The 19,488-nt window shown below is 50.1% G+C and overlaps 1 protein-coding gene across 1 annotated transcript; it reads right to left on the reverse strand.

The window, feature by feature from the left end:
* Positions 1–1,073: 1,073 nt before the first annotated feature.
* TPRN (taperin) lies at positions 1,074–19,424 on the reverse strand. The gene is made up of 4 exons (XM_019475722.2): positions 17,607–19,424; positions 3,765–3,954; positions 3,303–3,430; positions 1,074–2,615 (listed from the first exon to the last, which is right to left on the reverse strand). Exons 1-4 carry the CDS (start codon positions 19,380–19,382, stop codon positions 2,553–2,555), a joined length of 2,157 nt encoding a protein of 718 aa, XP_019331267.2. The 5' UTR covers positions 19,383–19,424; the 3' UTR covers positions 1,074–2,552.
* Positions 19,425–19,488: the final 64 nt, after the last annotated feature.

A 19,488-nucleotide genomic window follows, 5' to 3' on the forward strand; every position in this document is an offset into this window, starting at 1 on the left:
CACTGGTGGCAGATGATAAAGAACAATGGTCTGAAGTTGCAGCAAGGGAAGTTTAAGTTAGATATTAGGAAGAATTTTCTCACTTAGAGGGTAGTAAAGCACTGGAACAGGTTACCCAGAGAGGTGGAATTTCCATCCTTGGAGGTTTTCAATACCTGGCTAGATAAAACTTTGGCTGGGATGATCTAGTTGGGATGGTCCTGCTCTGAGCAGGGGGTTGAAGTAGATGACTTCCTGAGGTCCCTTACAACCCTAATTTTCTATGATTTTTCTAAAACTTTGGGGGATGGATAGCTAGACATGGAGACTGTCAGTCTGCTCTCACATGCACATTAGTCAATGACAATTGTCACCACAAAGGAACAAGCCTATTTCACAAGCCTTTGGTTTTTCTTGTTCTGTTCTCTAAGAGCTCTGACTGCATTCACCGATCATCTTCCACCTTTACCAATCACCCCAGTGGGGGATGGATCATAATTCCTGTTCTGCTTCCCCTAAATGCAGGGGTGGAGGGTGGTTTTAGCAGTCATTCTCTATCTTGCACACACATGCTGGGGATAAATACAAGTCTCAGATTGGGTCTTAAATACTCTTCTAGGTTTGTTTCATGGAATGTCTCCTTAGTGCTGGCAGAAACATCAGCACAGAGGATTAATTGCCACACTATTAATGGCTCCCATTCAAAGTTATCTTGAATCAGCTGTAATTCTCCAGTACCGTGAATCACTAGCCAAACACCACTCCTGGGAGATCACATGGGTACTTTAATCAGCTTTGAAAGCACAAAGCAGTATAGTTGCAGAGTAGAGATGTGGTGCGTGTCTGTGGTTGGCCCCTCCAGCCAGGTCAAGTGAACATTTGAGTTTATGGGTCATGTTTTAAGAAGTTTGCAGCAGCTCCCACCTCAGTCACTGGTGCCAGGGGGCACTGGACACCTCCCAAAGTCTTTCCATAAAGTATGTCATGTATAGAAAACTTCTCCTTTTGCTTTTTCTGTATTCGTATTAAGGTAAGTGCAGGAGATGCAGAACATTTTCAGTTCACACACAGCAAAACTGACACATTCAGACAAATGAACAAATGCACCAGGTTTAATCAGAAATAGGACAGGTTGAGCCTCTAGAGGCAGCCACGATGTGGTATCTCTCCCATTCACAACACCCAAGAGGCCATCTGTTTCAGCTACATGTTTAATCCCTGGAGTACAAATCACATGAGCAGCAACATACAATTCCAAAACATTAGTCTTCTCCAGAGTGAAGTATTGATCCAAGTCTACAGTACTAGTAACATCCATGATCAGTGAGAAAACCTAGCAGATTCCTTTCTGTATTGGCTACATTAATTACAAAAGAGAATTATAAAAACCTAGAAAAAACAGCATATTCCTTGCTTAGGTTGCTGTTAAAGAAGGGAGTGAGAAATGGCCCTTTTGCATCTTGAAATTGAAGCAAGAAAGCCCAGGTGCAAGTATTCTGACCCAAAGCAAGCGAGCTCTCCAATTCAAGGGCAGCCATGGGGCAGGGAGTGCAGCTAGTGGATAAGTCTGGGCCAGCTGGATCAAACTCTAGGATAAAGACCAGCTACAGCAATGTTCAGAATAGGGACAACCATGACATGAGTGATAGTGATTGGAGACAGATCAAGAGACAAAAGGTAGGACTTGTTACACCTATTGCCAGTGCATTGGAACTACTTCAAAGAGAGGCCTAGTCAGGTAGCTCCAGTTGCCCAGAGGGAGCAACCAGCATCAATCTGGGGACCCTCCAGCTTTCCTTCTCCTACTGATCTGCCACAGAGGATGAGTCATTTATTTCCCCTCCCATCATCCTTCACCCCTCTAGTGCATCCCACCCCAGGGAATCCCTTCCCAGCCAACACAGCCTTGACTGAATGATTCATCAGCTTTACAGGAGCAGAAACTAGTCAGACCCCAAAGTGTGCCTCGGTTTGGACTTGGACCTGAGATAGCCCCCCATCCTGAGCACAAGAAGTGGACCCCATTATAGTGCAGTTATCAAACCACAGCCACCTTCCCTGGACCTGGCCTGCCAAGCTCTAGGCTGATTCACCAGATGGTCCTGGAGATCCCTCAATGCTCAAACTGCAGATATATTTTTCAATGGGAGCCTCCACGAGAGGCTTTTGAGACTCTCTTTCCTTGAGTCCACCATCAGTGGATTCAGCTGAGCACCCTCAGTCTGTGCCCCTGGCAGACTTCAGATTTGCTCTTATTTAATCAGACAGCTGTTCTAGAACAAGGAACACGTGAAGGTCACAAACCAAACAGTTCTGCCTGCTACTGTAAAAAGGTGGCTGGTCCCAGAATCCATTGCTAACATCCAAGATGTCCAACAACAGTAGTGCCTCAGGCACAGGATCCAGCTCAGGGTTTGTGTTAAGGCAGAGCTGGAAGCCCATTTCTGTAGCACTTCAGAGACGCTCCATCCCAGGAAGTGCATCCAAGGACGTTCAGAGAGCAGGATGGATGGCATGCCAAGCTTCCTGCTCGGCTGTAGCTGCTGCAGGCTGGAGGCTGCAGGGTTCGGTGATCAGAAATACAAGGCAGGCTCGCTGCTGAAGTCAGAAAGACAACTCCTATCTGCTGGGGTAAGCTGTGGGGAGAGAAAAGGGAGTTGGAACAGAAGCCACACAGGGTTTAAGTGAGCTTTGAGAAGGTAAGGGCTGCACTGGGACCTTGCCAGGGGCTGACTGCACCTCCATATTCATACTGAATGTGCCTGCAGTGCACACAGGACAACTTGAAACTAGCAGCTGTCTGGAGAGATGTCCACACTCGGGCAGCAGCACATCCTGGCATTAGAAGGGGACCTCACACATGCCCCCTCCCTCCTGCCCAAGTGCACAAGCAAACTCCAAACTGGAAATACGTTAGTGAAGTTTCTCTAGTCTTGCCAGTCTACACCCACTCGATCCCCGTCTCTCGTGGGCCTGAAAGCAGGCACTGAGGATGAGCCTGGTGAAGACACTGCCATCTTTCTGGTGCAGTGTGGCTACTAAATTGGAGGCCAAAGCATGTCCTATCCCTCCATCTCCTGGTGCCAGGACTCATTACTGTTGCAGTATAGACAAGTCCTTAATCTCCTCCTCAAAGAAGGATGCTGGCTGCAGTGGAGGCTTCTCTTAGCCCCCAGGGTCCAGGCAGATGCCCTGCTCCCTTCAAGTGTGGCATTCTACTATGGAAAGACTCTCCTCACTTCAGGTCTCAGTATTTCCACACTAGCCTGAAGATCAGAGCAGAGTGAAAAGGAAATAAGCAAGGCACTGCTGTAAAGACTCACCATGACCTGGTTCCCCAGGGTATCCACCTCCTTTGGAACGGTCCCCATTGCACCAGGCTGATCCTCATATTTCTGTTCCTGCCACTTGCCAAACTCCACAGAGTGCTTTGGTGTATAGCTGGACAAGCCTGAAGAGAGGACACATGCAGATACAGAGCAGGACCCCAGCCGGTGGCCGACTTGTCCCAGCAGGACTGCATGCTTTACCAGCTACAGCCATTCCTCTGGGCCGTGTCACTTAGCCCAGGGAGGGGCTCACAGAAGCAAATTGTCCCCACTGCCCATTTCCTAAATCGGCCTTGGACCGAGCTAACATCCCTCCCAAGTGCTTGCTGAGGATTCAGTATCAAACAACCGCTGCCAGAAACCCTTCATAGAACCAAGTACCAGCAGTCCTTGCCTAGCCCTTCTGTAGGATGACTTTGGAGTAGAAAGAGACCAGCAGCAGATCAAGCAGCTCACCTGGGTTGGGCACGTTAGGGTGCAAGGTGCTGTTTGGGTGTGGAATGAAGAAGGAGGAAGGCTTGTCATCCTCCATTTCTGAGCTAAATTCTTCTTCTTCCTCCTCCTCCTCATCTTCCTCTGCCAGGGAGCTCTCAGAGGGGTACTCGAACATGGTCTGCAGGCTCATCTCGTTGAAAGAGATTTTCATCTAGAGGACAGCAAGGAGAGTCAGTGGAAGCCATGGACACCAACCCTCCCTCTTCCACCGCTCCCTCCCCCAACAGGGACTCCAGTAACTGATAGCAAGTGTCAGGACACATTACCAACCTCAATCCACTGTAAGTTGCACCTGCCCATCACACCATCTCACCAACACAGTACCTCAGACCTCAACATTGCCTGGTGGGCTTTGCTGGCCACCAGTTGTTTCTAGTACTCATTTGCCCCTCATCCTACCTGAGGCCAGTCTATCATTACCATATTTATTTACGTATCACAGGCACCCCCCCCCCCCCAAAAAAAAAAAAAGTTCTCTAAAACTGGGGTGCATGTCTTAAGTGGAGAGGCTGATTTCTGCACTGGAAGAGAAGTGTGGAGATGCTGTAATGTCTACCAGGGGCCGTCCTTTTCTCTAGCCAGCATACAGCGGGTACAGAGTCCACTCTTCAGTGAGAGCAAGACTTAACCCCCTCACAGCTACTGCCAAATTTATAGCACCTTCTGGCTGAGCAGCAAGCTTGCTGTGGGTGTGAGAGCTGCTCCATGCAGTTAATCTGCAGCCAGGACTCTGGAAAAACAAGTTTTTCCTTCATTCTGCCTTTCCAAAACAAACGTCTCATTTGTTGGTATACTATACGCAAGAAAATACAGTATTTATTCTACTGCCTGTTCTAACTTGCAGACTGCCCCCAAAGTAGGGCTTATACCAAGACAGGTAATTTTCATCTAGTAACACACTGAAGTTAGTTGTCCTGGTACACATCCGTCTCTAGCTAGTGCAGTCAGGAGTGAGGGCCGACACCAAGTAACTGCAGCCATGTGCTTACACCAATGAGAGACATAAGGCTGACTCCACTTGACACTGGGTTCATTCCCACCTGGTTTACAGCAAACAGTAGCTGAGCTATGAGCAGGGAGGAGCCCTGCAGCTCACAGAAGGAACAAGCAAGCTGCAATAAAGTGCTCCAGGACTCACCCATGCAAGACAAACACTAGAAGAATAGCCCCTTGGTTGCAAAGGCCTGGGCTTCTGGGAACCAGCAGCTTACCGGATACAGGACTAGTATAAACAGGCTCTTCCTCTTTTGCTCAGCAATCTCCATGAGATCAGCCTCCCTAGCTACACTGGGAAACAGTGCTGTAATCCTTGACCTGCTTACTCCAGCCGCCATGAGGGAAATGCAGGAAAGATTTATCGGCTTCACACACATACAAGCATTTTTCCCCTTGGCAACTGTGGGGCTGTCTCAGCAGTAGCACAGAGGCAGAGAGCACTGCCCAAACAGGAACTAAAGGACAGTTACCAACAGCACAATAACACAAGATGGCGTTTGGCCAAGGCACCTGGTTAACGCCCGAGGAAGAATGCCAGGGAATCGTAGCCACCACAGGGAGCCAGGCCCACAGAGAGATGGCACTTCTGGCAAGCACATCACAAAGCATACCAACTCCCAACATCTACAAGTCTGCCTAGCTGTTTTCCTTTGATGCTTCTCTTCCCAGCCCTTCCCTTGCCCTATTCAGGGGATAAGAGCCTAAATGGACCATCCATTAAAGATGGGCCTGCAGGAACGCTGCTCACTACCGGGGTCTATTTGGTGCCTGACAGGATGCTCCAGGAATCCTGCAGGAAGCCGATGGGCATTTGTGAGCAACCTGCAACTGAGGGAAATATGGATTCTTTGCAGTTGTGATCAAAGGATGCTGGGAGGGTTGGTTCAGGTCATGCTGAACCCAGTCAAAGCACTGCCAAAATCCCCATATAGCGTAATCCAACCAAAACAGCAACACAGGAATCAGGCTCCAACTTGTACAGTCAGAAGGAAGGAAGCCAGCTCCTCTTAGCCAGTGCCTAAGCTCTGTGCGGGTTTTGGCAGGAAAGCACTGAAAGCACCAGCAGCCCATTAGCCCTAGCAGATTTCTTCGTTCCACAGAGTGAGTATGCTTGAGACCAAGACAAAAAGGATTTGCCTGCCTGACGCTGGCCGACCATAACTGACCCTTCTCCCCGCAACGCCAAGATGCCATTAGCAGTGAGAAAACAGCCACGCCACACTGGCTGCATCTTGAATGCTTAGACTGACTTCTCGTTGTTTTATTCAACCAACTTGCTTTAGCTAAAGCCATCCCATGCAAAACACTGCATCCAAGCCAAGAAACATGCCCAGGCATTCATGCTTTGCCCTGCAACCCACAGAGAGGGGAGAACGAAGGCACACTGTGTGCTCTTGAGCCACATGATGCCTGTCACCATGGTAAACATCCTCTGTTTATGTGCAATGGTTTACAGAGGAGAACACCCTAGTCTAACGCAAAGGGAGGAAAGACCAGGATGCAGATTAGACCCCCCAGGCAGCAGCAACAGCTGCCATATGTGGATCACTCAGATAAGATTCTTGATTTCTGTACCAAGCCCCTGGTATCGGGCTGCATGGAATGAATGGCAACACCCAGTACAAAGTACAGGCCGTGCCTCACTGCAAATTGTAGACAGAGTAAGTCACAGAGGCCCTGCCAAGACCCAGCTATATGGGGCTATGCTAGCATTCCCCAGCACACACGGCTGCCACAAAGTGCAAGCCTCCAGTACATTAATGATACAAGCCACATTTCCAGGAAGTATTCTGTCTCTAAGCCAGAGCAGGAGCTGGTCTGTTGCAGACAGGGAACTACAAAGATTCCCTTATACCTGAACAGCCTTCAGTGTTGTTTTGAACCACAGTCAGCTAGATTGCTTATTTCCAGTCTGTACCCATAGCTCAAATATGGGGTTTAAGCTAAACTACTTACTACAGCGAGCCAGCTGAACTTTGCAGGCAGCCTTACTTTTGAGGAACCATGTAGGGAAATTCAAGAGAGATTTCTGAAGTCATGAACTGTACTGTTCCCTGAACTGTTCTTCCCGCACAGATCACATCTTCTTGGCCTCCACATTGTGGGGAGAGGATGTCAGTGTCTCCTGAAAGCACTGTGAGCACACCCTCAGCTTCAGAGGAACCATCTTCTTTACTGATGGGCTGGGATGGAACAAAACCATATTCATCTCACAGTGTGCTGGGAGCAGGGGAGCTCATGCCAGGCAGGAGAAGATGCAACAGAACTAGCCAGAGGCATTTCACACGAAGGCTGCTAAAGCATCTCCATCAGCTGAATTCCTCCCTTCCCTTAACCCCAGTCAGTTGATCTGCACTGAATCTAGAGGCAAGAAAGAGACTGTACCACCGTGCATGAATCGGTTTGACAGTGAGCAGAGATGGGGATGATAGCAATTCACCAGCAGCCTTAGTTGCTGATCACTATGAAGTTCAGATGAGGTCAGTGGTAGCTGGACTTCCTCATGTGCCAACGATGCAGCAGTGACCCAAAGTTCTCCTCTGACGCAGACCTGGCAAGTTACCGACAGCTGCCTAATAATCCTGAAGATCCAGCCACAGGGCCATACTGAAGCCAAGGCTTATGCAGAATGGCACGGCTCTGTGGCCCATACGGGATACAAGCTGACTTCTGGGTGCACCTTCATGGTGTGTTTTACCCTCTATAGTGCCCTCCATGGTTTCAGGCCAAGAAAGAGAGAAATCAGTTGACCACCTCCTCATGAAACCCATCACCGTGAGCACAAATAACAGGATACGTGGGAGGTGTCCACCTGAAGCCAACAAACTCTGCCAAGCCTTCTTCATTCATTTCTAAGGGGTTATAACCTTACTGAACCAAATTCCAAGCTTTTTCACCAGCTTCTAACCAGAAGACTGGCAACCTGAACAGCAGGTAAAATAATGGCAGGCTGTAGGCCTCAGCACTAGCAGCTTTATCACGGAGCTGACTGGACAAATGCCCACATGGGAACTTTCACTAACTAGTCCAGAGCCAGCAATCTATACCACTTGCATGCACTACAGCCACTTCCAGTGCAAGGATTTTCATGCAGCCTAAAGGCAGTGTGATTAGTCCCACTAGGGTTATTAGCTGAAAGCTGGCAATGAGCTTATCCTTAGGTGAGAGGTGTTGGGCAGAGTCATGTTGCTCAGGGCACATTCCTGGGTGGCCAAGGACTGAAAATATCATGCTTGGGAGCCAGCACAGCCCTAGGGAAGCTGGGGGTTTACAACCCTAGATCAGCATTGTGATAGAGAATTTAACAGGGTCCTGAGAGACCCTGTCCAGACAGTGATCCAACAGATCTTCTGAACAGGGCATTTTACCAGAAAAAAAAAGCACAAGAGCTTTCATAATCCTGGAGTCCTTCTTCTCCGATGCGGGCATCTCATGACAGTTTGATGTATTTAGACAAAAAGGCTCTCTGTCATGGGTAGCAGAAGCTACCAAAACAAAGGAACCTGTTAGTCACTCCATCACAGAGGTGATGTATTGCAACATAAGGGCTACATCTACAGCAGAGGTCTTATGGGTGCCAGGAGGGCCTCATGCAGGATTTGACCCATCATGCTGGGTAATGTCTAAATTCCTGCTGTACTTTTTGCTGAAGCAGGGGAAAACACTGTGGATGTGGACACTAGTTACTTCATGCTGCACTTATCTGATGCCCTTCCAAGGGCAACACTGAGTTTTTTTCAGCAGCAGTTGCCATTGGTTGAGCCTCCACTTCTGTTTGCCTTTGGTAACTCCATGGGTTTGCACTGGATGGAGTACACTAGGGAATGCCGCACTACCGGAAGGAGACTGATCACCTTCAGGATTGCACTGCCGCTCCCATGTCATGCAACTGAACAAGAAAGTCTCCCCTTACAAAGGCAACCCATGAAGCCTGCTCTGTGTAATCAATACACCAAAGCACATGGTAGATGGGAGCGATGCATGGGGACTCGAAATATTAAACTCCATGTACAAGACACAGGGAAGAGTTTCAAATTCCTGGTGAGCAGAGATGGTGTAGCGAGAAGTGCACCGAGCACAGCAGGAAGCAGAGAAGTCTCCCTGTGCCCTGTACTATCGATGTTGCCAAGGAAGCGATCCAACAGCCTAACTCCACAAGTTCATTAGAGCTTATGTCATTGGTTCAGAGTGACATAGCTCTCCCAGCATCAGGACAGTGATTACGCTCCCTGCAGATATGCAAGAGGGATTCTGCTCCAGCAGTTTACTTAGTAAACCATGATTAATTTATGTAGAGTATAAGAGTTGAACTCGCCTCATTTCCCAGCCTCCTTGCAACAGATCTCACCTAGATGCATGCAGACCAGAGGCACGTCCAAGGGAGAGGTCATTATGTCCAAAACCCTTAACACTACAGACAAACCCAGAGAGAACTGCACTGGTAGAGGACCCTAAGCAGACATTTGGTAGACAGAAGACTAGAAGGAAATCTGCTAATCAAACTGAAATACAAATCACTTCTGTATCATCCGGGGGAGGGGGAGGAGAGGGGTGTCTCCATTTTCAGATCTGACAGACAGGTGCATTTAACTCTTCTCAGACTTAGAGTGGGATAGAAACCTCATTTTCTGGAAAAAAGGACATACTAGACAGAAAAAATCTCCTATACTGCAGATGGAGGTAGTGTTAGTTTGAAGTCAGGCAGAAGGCAGAGCAGGGTGGCACCTTTGCGACTACCTGGTTCAGAACGGCATAAGCTTTTGTAGGCAATGAACTACTTTGTCACATGCATGACACAGAAGAGCTTCTCCTTCTGTTCAGTGCTGAAAGACCATTGTCAATATCCCCAACAAAGAATTTTACAAGAAGTTTTCTGAAGAGAAATGAGGAAGTCTTAGGAGCAACATCAACAGAAAGCTTCTTGGGAGATACCCACATAGCTTTGTCTTTGTAGGTACACTAATTCTCCATTAAAGAAGTTTCACAAATATTTCCTCTACATAGCTTGGTGGCACGTGCTGACTGACCACTCCCACTTGCTACTTCCGAGTCCATTTTGGGAAGGCCACGACCCTACACTGGAGAAAGTAACTGTTAAAGTAAGTCCAAGTGAACACTTAGAGGCAGAAGGGAGTGACCAGCCACCTTCGACACTGAGAGTCTGTTCCAGCCCACAGATTAAGGGGATAGACTAAAGATATTTTTATATTTAATTCACACTCTCAGATTCCAGAAGCACAAAGTCCTTTAAATCTCAAGCTTAGCTCTTGCGTCAAGAGCTTACTGAGCCACAGAGGACAGCGCAAGCTGCCTCCAGAGGCCTCCCCTTCTGTTTGTGTAATAGCATCTACTTTAATTCTTCTGTCCAGCTCTTATACCGTGGAAGCCATAGGCAGAGAGAGAAAAAAAAAAAAAGTGGGGGGGAAGTACTAACATGCCTGCAGCTATTAGAGAGCACGCACATGAGAAAGGTTGCTCACACCTCCATGACCATGACTGTCTCTGCCAGAACCAAGCTCAGTGCCGCCTAAATGATCACTCAGAGCCGTGTGCTTCAGTACAGTGCCATGGATACCTTCTCCTTTCCTCTCTACCCTCTAACACATCAAGAACATAAGAACGTGCCACTTCTGTGTGCCCATGCCCAGCCAACATACTAGGTTAAAGAACATAACAGGATCCAGGTACAGCTGCTTTATGGCCCTTCTCCTCTCCCCCACGCCCCAAACTAGACACAGCAGCATTGTGGCAGAGCAGTGAAAGGACCACTCCCGAGAGCAGTTCAGGGCACTACCTGAGCCACTGAAGATCAGCTAACCAGGAGGCTGACCAGGACTGGTACTGACCATCCAAGACTGGATCTTGTCTGACATAGGACTTTGGCCACAGAGCTCACTCAACAATACACTTTATGCTCCAGTGTGTATTACTGCCTGTTCTTGCAGACTCTGGGTATTTTCCTCCTAGGAGCAAGGCAAACATTAGCCCGCTGTACCACAGACTGGAATTGAGCAGAACGACAGGAACCTGTTCCTGGGACACAAGCACTAAGCTAACCATGCCTCCTCACTTTGTCTCCAGCCTGCTGAAGAAGGAGTGCGCTATATTCCTGTGTTGCTCCCAGCAGTTCAGCTCCACTGTTGGCAGAAGCTGCAGAACGGACTCCAGGCAGCCATCTGCAGTCCAAGCTGCATGCCTCCTTGGAGCTGTTCTGAGCTGATCTAAGCAGAGCTTAAGAGGCTTTGCCTGCCTGCCGGGCAATGGCTCCCACAGGAGCTACCTCCAGCAGAACCTGAATCAGTTGGAAGTTACAGAGAACCAAGTCCAACCCTCCCAGAACCAACAACTGCTGGTCCATCCTGTCCCTCGTTCTGAGGAAGAGTTTAGAAACAACTGTGTTTTTGTTGAGTGCAGCAGGTTGGCACCATCTCTTATCTGATGCATGCGCCAAGATCTCCCAAGTTAGCTCCGTCAAATGCTGGGAAATCACTGGGTTCAGACTGCTATTCCTGGGATGTGATGCTCTCTTCGATCTGTATCTACAGGTTGCTGTATGCAGCAAGCTGCCAACTGTACAAAACAGCACAGGAACAAGGCACACTAATGCTATGACTTCCATAGGTTCTCCAGCACATTCAAGGCCTACTCATCATTCATAAAACTTCAAGTGCCCTAGGTTCGAGCTACAGACCTCTCCTAGTACAGCACCCCTCCCAGTTATCACTGAGGACAAAGTATGCATCAAGGTTTGAGGTGAAGCCCAAATCTGAAGACACAGGACATTATGTTGAGCATAAGCCTTGCTGCTTCCAGACATCATATAGAACCTGCATGATAACAGTTCAGCCTACAGGCCACCTCACAACAAGAGGCAATTTAAAGCTTTCACACAAACTGGAACTCCTCAGAGCCCTCCTTCATTAGTCAGCCTCCACACCCTGTTGTAGCCTAGCACCAAACGGCCAGTGATCATCGAGTTTAATTTGCATGTTGGCAAGACCACGTATTTTTGGCAGCTGATCAGGCTCAATAAACCAGCTTCAGAGCGTTCATGTGTGACAGATTTTAGCTAACCTGTACCAAATGCTCAATGAGCTCCAGCACAAGACTCCCATACACTCTGGGGTCCAGTTTCCTCCCCCTCCCCTAATCACTAGCTCTCCTTCCCAAAGTTGCTCTTCTTCCCCAAAGTCAGGCCCATGAATCATCTATCACCTTAATATGCAGAGATGCCTTCACCTGAAGGACAAACCATCTGAATGCAGAACAGGACTGTGCTTCTCCAGTCCTGCCCCCACCCGCTAAGTACCAGAACAACACGATTTGTTAATTCCCTCCTATACCCTGCGCACATCCTTCCCTCAGCAGCATTTGACAAACCGGACAGTGCTTAGCTGCCCGAGTAGGGGATGCTGGACTCATGTAGCCCAGCTCCCATGGATAGGGCAGTGGGTATGCCAGAGCCTGCAGCCAGGGGAATAATACTATACATTTGTCATAGGGTTAGTTTGCATCATGTCATGGCTGCAGTACACATATTAGAAGCCAGGCTTTTGTAGAATCAGGAAAAGAAACAGAATTTCAGGCCAAGTCTTGAGCTTCCCATATGTCTCATCACTTTTATGTCAGGTACTAGAGCAGGATGAGGGGCCCTGGTCCTGTCATCTCATTCTCAGTCAAACACAGTACTATGGCTCTTTGGGGAATGGAGAAGATCAGGGCAATAGCAAGGGATGGGTGCTTGCCCAGTCTGCATAGGATCAGCAACTGGAATGGGGCCAGTTGAAGTTATGGATGGCTTTAAGATCAGGGTCTAAAGCAGATGGTGCATCTCCCACACAGGCTTAAGAGTGTCTGCACATTCCACAGGTGGCAGAGCCTGCTGTTCTGTATGCAAACACAGAATGTAATTCAAAACAGAACCAGTCAGATTTTGTGCTATCCACAACCAAGGCACACTGATGGACAAGATTATCAGGATGAGTGGTACTCCAACTGACCACTGTGTAGACTGCGCACAAGTGAATCTCATGGAGAAGGGATATCCTCACAGAAACCCTTCACTAGGACAGGGAAGAATTTCCGTGACCAGGTTCATGGGCAGAACTGCCTTACCTGCATCACTAGGCAATAGCTTGTTTACATCCCTGCAGTACCAACACTAGTGGCTCACATAGGAGGGGAATGAGTGGAAACTGAGTCTATAATGTAGAAGCAGCCCCTCCCCACCCAACCCCTTGGGGTTCCAGTTCTTTCTCTCCCCATACCAGCTTCTTCCCTCTCCTGAATATGTAGCCGATACTGACACCTCCAGCCCCGAGGTAGCCAGCTGCCTCTTCCTATTGAACTGTAGCTCCTGGAAGTGACAGCTGAGCTGGTTCTCTCTTTTTAATATATATTTTATTTATTTGCAGACTTCATGAAATGCCCCGACACCTGCAATAGCAGCAAGAAGCCAGCTCTCCTTGGAGCACTGGTATAACTGGTTCCCAGAAATACCTCTCTCCCTTGTGACACACTGCCCTGCAGAAATCACAGGCTGCAGTGTCAGTGAAGATCAACTGGTGGAAGGGCACTGGAATTTTGGAACTGGCCCCTAGCCACAGCCTGCATCTGTTACTTGTACCAGCACAGTGCAAAGCCATTCCTTGCCCTTGTCCTTCAGGACTGCTAGGAAGGGTGTGACTGAGGTGACTCTAGTTTGCTGATGTTTATGATACGGATTTCCCATTACTGAACAGTGGCCCAGAGCACTGGGCCACAGAGCTGGAAGTGGATTTTAAATGTCTGAGGAAAATAAAGTTTGCGTTTTATAGAACAAGTAACATGTCTGCCACAACTGCTTTGCAAACAACCTCTCTTCACTGCAATATTTTTAATGAGGATGTTTGCAGAAGGGAGGAGCTCTTCTGGTTCAAACACTGAAAACTAGGCCACACCAGAACTCAGATAACAGTATCAGCCTACATGCCACATATCCCCACAGGAACGTGGGGTGGCCAGTCCACAACACATTAACAGCCTATCATCCCAGCGTACAAGGCCAGAACCTCAGGGCATGCTGAAAACTGTGGGGTCCCCAGGCTCAGGGCAGGCTTAGGTGGCAGCTCTGCCATGCAAGTCCCTGCACAAAGTCAATCTCAAGGCTGGCCTTACTGGGGAAACTAACAGGAGAATCAGTTTCACTGAATAGCTAGAGTCCAGGGCACTTCCCATTAGCTGAAGCTTGAGTTTCAGGTCTCACTGGGTCTACACGTTCATTAATGCACTTTTGCTACTGAGCATTAAATTTAGTACCTCTAATGTGAGGTACTAACAAAATGTGCATTGGGCTGCCCTAATGAGCAGTAGCAAAAGCATATGCGCAGTAGCTTAATTTTACTGTGCATTAACACATTAGCACGGTTTTTACCATGATGCTCTAATGCGCAGTAAAATAGGTTACGGTGTGTTAAAATGCATGTGTACATACGCCCACTCAGACCAAAAGGAGGGGAAATCCCCTGAAGTTCCCTGTGCACTAGAAGAGCTGTTTGAAAAGCAGGGTTGCTTCAGAAGAACTTACATGAGACCCTCCCCACTCTTACAAGGAAAAACGTATGAGAGCAAATTCCACACCAACTCCTGACATATCAGTCATTAACCATAGACAGTATCAATGGTCCAAATATGACGCCTCTTCAACATCCTGCGTGCTAAGAAGAAACAAATATTTTTTTTTTAATTGTGCATCAGGCCAAATCAGCCAAATCAGTTCTGAATTCCATTGGCTGAGCAGAACTCAGGTGTTCAAGTCTGTGTGGCACTACAACTGGCAAGTATCCTCCCTCCCAGACTCTTCAGCCTGGAGCTTCAGATACTTCCAAATCCATGGCAGGCATCCTATGCGCAGGCTCCAAGTCTGAAGGTCTTACAGTACAGATGCCCCCCGAGTCTTGCTTGCCCTTAGCCTAAAGGCCAAAGAAGCAAACTAGGGAGAAATCCCACATCAGTTTCTCCGCACTCTTAATTACTCCTTTATCACCCTGTAGCCAGTAACCCACTGGTTCTCTCAGGCTACCACCCATGATACAAGACGTTATCTTATCTCCTCTTCACATTTTTCTCTTCTTCCTCATTCCCATCTTACATTCCTGAATATTTCAAGCTGCTCTGCTGGTTTTGTGCACACTGCAGTTCACTGGCTAGATGTTCCTATTTAGCTCCAAGCTGCCTTTTGAACTTTAGCAGTTAACCACTCACTGCTTTCCCTGCTCTGCTGGTTCTCATTTGGCAATACTCACACTTCCAGACTCCTATGACTGCTGATGAAGCCTCTGGGATGAATCTAAGCATTTAACCCTTCCTCATCTTTGGCTTTAGGGCCTTTCTGATGAGCTTCCGAACTTGAAGTTGCTCTTTGCAGAACTTAGTGTCACCCAGACTTTTTCATGCCTCCCACCAAAAAAGTCAGGTCCACAGAAGCAATGTGACTATTGCTTACTGGCCACATTATTGAAAATTTATGAACCAACTCCTTCATTCAGATTTAGAACTAAGCCATGACACCTGCCATCCCTGCGGCCTCTTGAACTAGCCACGACCCATTCCTAGGTTTTTTTGTTTTTAACTTGTGGAGAAACTGCTCCTCAAACCATGTCCCCATGCAACTCCCACTGATCATCTTGGTAAGCAAGTTACTTATGATGATGAAATTACATTTAGTTACTTCATTAACATCCCTCCACAGGGCACATAACTTTCCACAATCTGGAAGCCCATGTCAGAACCCTTCCAGATTCTTTGTAGCCTCATGACCCAGGTGTGTACTACCTATACTGGTTTGATAGTATGATCTCCCACTCCTCAAACTGAATCTCTGTGGGACAGATTCTCACGCATGAGATTTCTCCCCACCTCTACAGCCATCAATGGTTCTTAGCTGACCCTCATTGCTTTATTTGAAGTCTCCAAGAGTCTTGCAGTCTTCAAGGTAGTCATCATTACAATGCCCCATTACATAGCTGGAAAGCTGAGGCAAAGAATGCTATATCACATGCCCAACCTGACACAAGGAGTCTGGGGCAAGTCCAAGTCAGATAAGTCCCAGGTGGCACCTGCCACACTACACCATCCTTCTTGACCACCTTCTCCCTCTTATCTGATGTGGGGATGGGGGGACAACTGTTGTGCACAATTTCTTGATAGCTCTGGTGTTGGCTTTCTTTTGGGGGAAGCCAATATTCTATCCAACCATCCAGGGTACATGAAGAACACAGCCTCCTTTACTTCAGCCTGAAGGTGGGGGCCATCTATGGGAGTTTGCCTATCCCCATATTCTGCCTTGGTCCTTTCTCCATCCAATCACAGGCCCAACTTCCTCAACTGAGGGAGGATTCTTAGGAGGGCCTATTCCAAAGGGTCTTTACTTCTCAAAAACTTCAGCCACATGCCCTACAGTCAATGCTTGCCCACTCTGCATTAATATAATCCAACCTAAATCCTAAATTCCAAGCAGCAGCAGAAACCAAGACGCTAGCCAAAACTAGTCCTTCTGAGAAAAGATTTAAAGACACAGAACACTCTTGGCTAAGCCAAGCCCCATCCTGCTCCTCTGGACAACCACACAAGTTAAGACGGGCATATGGCAACAGTTGTGCCAACCTGCTTATTCCAGCACATGGTCCTTCCACTAGCACTTTCATTAGATGTCACCCTCGGCTTCATGGAGCACACAAAAACCAACTTATAACCAGTGACACTTGCTACTTTTCCAAGTGCAATTCATCCAATTCAGAAGATTCCTCAAAAAAAAAAATTTCACACCTACAGCTACCCTATAAACTCCTTACAAAGTCTTCAGTTCAGCTACTGTGATGTGGAACCCCCTTCCCACTTTAGTTTGGGAAAGGCAAAAAGCAGCTGGCAACATTTCACTTGCATTAGTCAGTGACATAAGTCTTTAGCTACAATGAATTTTGGTACTAGATGAGCAATTCAAGCCAGCAATTCTGTCTCAGCAATAGCCCATTATCACAAAATGACTGTGTCTTTGTCACAAGACATGCACAGCATCAATATGCACAAAGCACAATTCTTCATCCAGCCCCTAAAGCTGCTCCTCAACTGGTGAGAAAATCTGGCACTTATTGAGCGAGCCTTTCAAAGGCCTCTGGCTGCAGGCCACAGAAGCGTTGTTTCCTCTCAATTCTTCAGAGCTGCCTGTGAATTCCACCACTGCCACAAAGAGCAGGTGATGTTGTCACATCAAGGAGTGTTAAGCTGGTGCCACCCCCTCCCTGCTTACAAAGAAGCTGACTTCTGAGCCACTCAGACACAAAAAGTGACATTTACGTTGGATCCTACAGGGTGTGGTAGTGAGTACAGAGTCAAGTTCACTGTTGGAGCACAGGTTTTAACACAGCACGTGGCAACAGAGAAGAGGAATGAGATTCCCTTCCCCACTCCCTTCGACATCTTCCTTTCTAGACTCATTCCCAGGGCACATATGATTTAAAAAGGCAATGTGGTAGAAAACTCTAAATACAACTCTGCTCTGAAAAATTTGCTTCAGAAAGAAAACTGTCCATACCACCAGGGACCACCTCCCATCCTGATGAGAATTTGTATAACCCAGCAGAATCAGTCTCAGCCTCCCAACAGATGTGCCACCTCTGCAGGGCTGACAGGACAGAAGCAGTGAAATCCACCCAACACCTTTCTACCCAGCCACACTCAGGACAACCCTGACTACACCCCCCTGATGCATGCTGCTTTGAAAAGAGCCATTTTTAGTCACTTTTCAGACAGAGCTGCTGGGCAACTAACCTTTTTGCGACGGGAGCCCTTCTTGCTGATACAGGACCTCTCCAAGGACAGGTAGCCACCGATCACCTCAATCTCGTGTGCCTTGGGGTAGCGTGTTTTCAGCAGGGGCCCTGGTGAGGAAGCATCAGCGCTCCTGCAGGGTTTGGGCCTTCCTCGAATCTCCTCATCCTCCACTCCCTCATTTTGCTGGACTCTGCTGCCATCAGTGAAGGTTGCCAGACCAGAAACAGGAGGCTTCCTTTTGGGTACTACAGTGAATGTGTAGCCCCCTCTCTGAGCAAAGCCTGGGGAGGCAGGGTGGGGTTGGTAGAAGGGCACCGCAGAAACCTCCATCTCCGTACCCATACCCGAGGCAGCGTCTCGAGGCACAAGTAAGTCCTTAGTCTCTGCAGCTGCACCAGGCACTGAAGCCAAGTCTCCAGGCTCTGGCTCAACAATGTCATCATCAATGTAAGTCACCGGCACCAGAGGCTCTGGAGATGCTTTTGGGGGAGTGACAGGCTCCCTCTGGGCCTCGAAGGCAGCTGGCGAGGGCTCTTCCTGCTGCCCACGCTCAGGCTCCGAGGACAGTGGGATGCCCGTCCTCAAGCTCTCAGCAGGAGCCGGCGGACATGGGGCCTTTGCCCGAGAGGGCACGACTAGGAAAGAGTTGCGTGAGTTGAGGCGTAGGTTGGCCAGGGCCTGCGCCTGGAGGTCATGGGCAGGGATGGCGGCCAGGTCCGGTTTGGGAGATGGGCGGATCTCGAAGGAGCCGCTGCTGGCCTTGGGCGCGGAGGCAGAGAGCGGCTGGAGGGCGCCGGGGGTGGCACTGGAGGGGGCCAGGCTGGCACAGGGTCGAGTGGACTGGGTCCCTTCAGCCCCCTCGGGCTTTGGCCGCTGCATCTTGGCTCGGGCAATGGGGGCGCTGGGCGATGGCACCGGGGGCACCTTGGCCACGGGCACGTGGGCACGGGGGCTAGGCTCCGAGGGGCCATTGGCGAGCAGTACCGGAGGGCGGCCGCGCGGGGTCACGGTGAAGGAGTTGGAGCCGATCTTGTGCAGGAAGCAGCGGGGTGGGGGTGAGCCAGGGGTGGCCGGGCTGAGGGGCGGCTCGGGGGCCGCCGGGCTGGGGGGCGGCTCGGGGGCGCTGGCGGGCGCGGCCAGGTCCCCGGCCCGGCGCCGCCTCGGCCGCGGGCGCTGGTCGAACTTCTGCAGCAGGCGGCTGACGGTGCCGGGCTGCGCGGCGGGCGGCGGCTCCGCGCCCTCCGCCGCCTCGTAGATGAAGACCTGCGCGGCGCGGATCTCGGCCACGGCGGGGCCCGGCCCCGCCAGCAGCTCGCGGAGCGGGTCGCGGCCGCCGGGCGAGGCGGGGGCGGGGGCCTCCCAGGCGCGCTCCCCACCGCCGAAGCAGCCGGAGGCGTCGGGCTGCGACTCGATGATGAGGATGTTGTCGGCGCGGATGGTGCGGATGCCGGGCACGGCGCTGTACAGCTCCAGCAGCTGCTGCAGCGGCCGCGCCGCGGGGCCGGGCCCGGGCGAAGGGCGGCCGGTGCGGGGCGGCCCGTGGCGCAGGCGGCGCCGCTCGCTCTCCAGCCGCATGAAGGGGTTGTCGCGCAGCGGGCCCAGGCTCTCGGCCAGCACCATCCGCTCGCCCTCGGGCGCCGCCCGCGCGCGCTCCGCCGGCCCCGGCCTCGGCCCCGCGCCCTGCGCAGCCAGCTTGGCCCGCTTGCGCTCCAGGATCTCGAGCTGCCAGGAGGGCAGCGCGCGCGGCCCCGGCCCCGGCCCCGAGCCGCTCATGGCGCCGCCGCACCGGGACCTGCCGCTGCCGCAGCCACCGGCCGCGCCGCCCGCGCACCTGAGCCAGCCGGCCGGGCGGCCCCGCCCCCGCGGACCCATTGGGCCG

The sequence above is a fragment of the Alligator mississippiensis genome, chromosome 12, assembly GCF_030867095.1.
Source record: "Alligator mississippiensis isolate rAllMis1 chromosome 12, rAllMis1, whole genome shotgun sequence".
In the NCBI taxonomy this organism is placed as follows: Eukaryota; Metazoa; Chordata; order Crocodylia; family Alligatoridae; genus Alligator; species Alligator mississippiensis.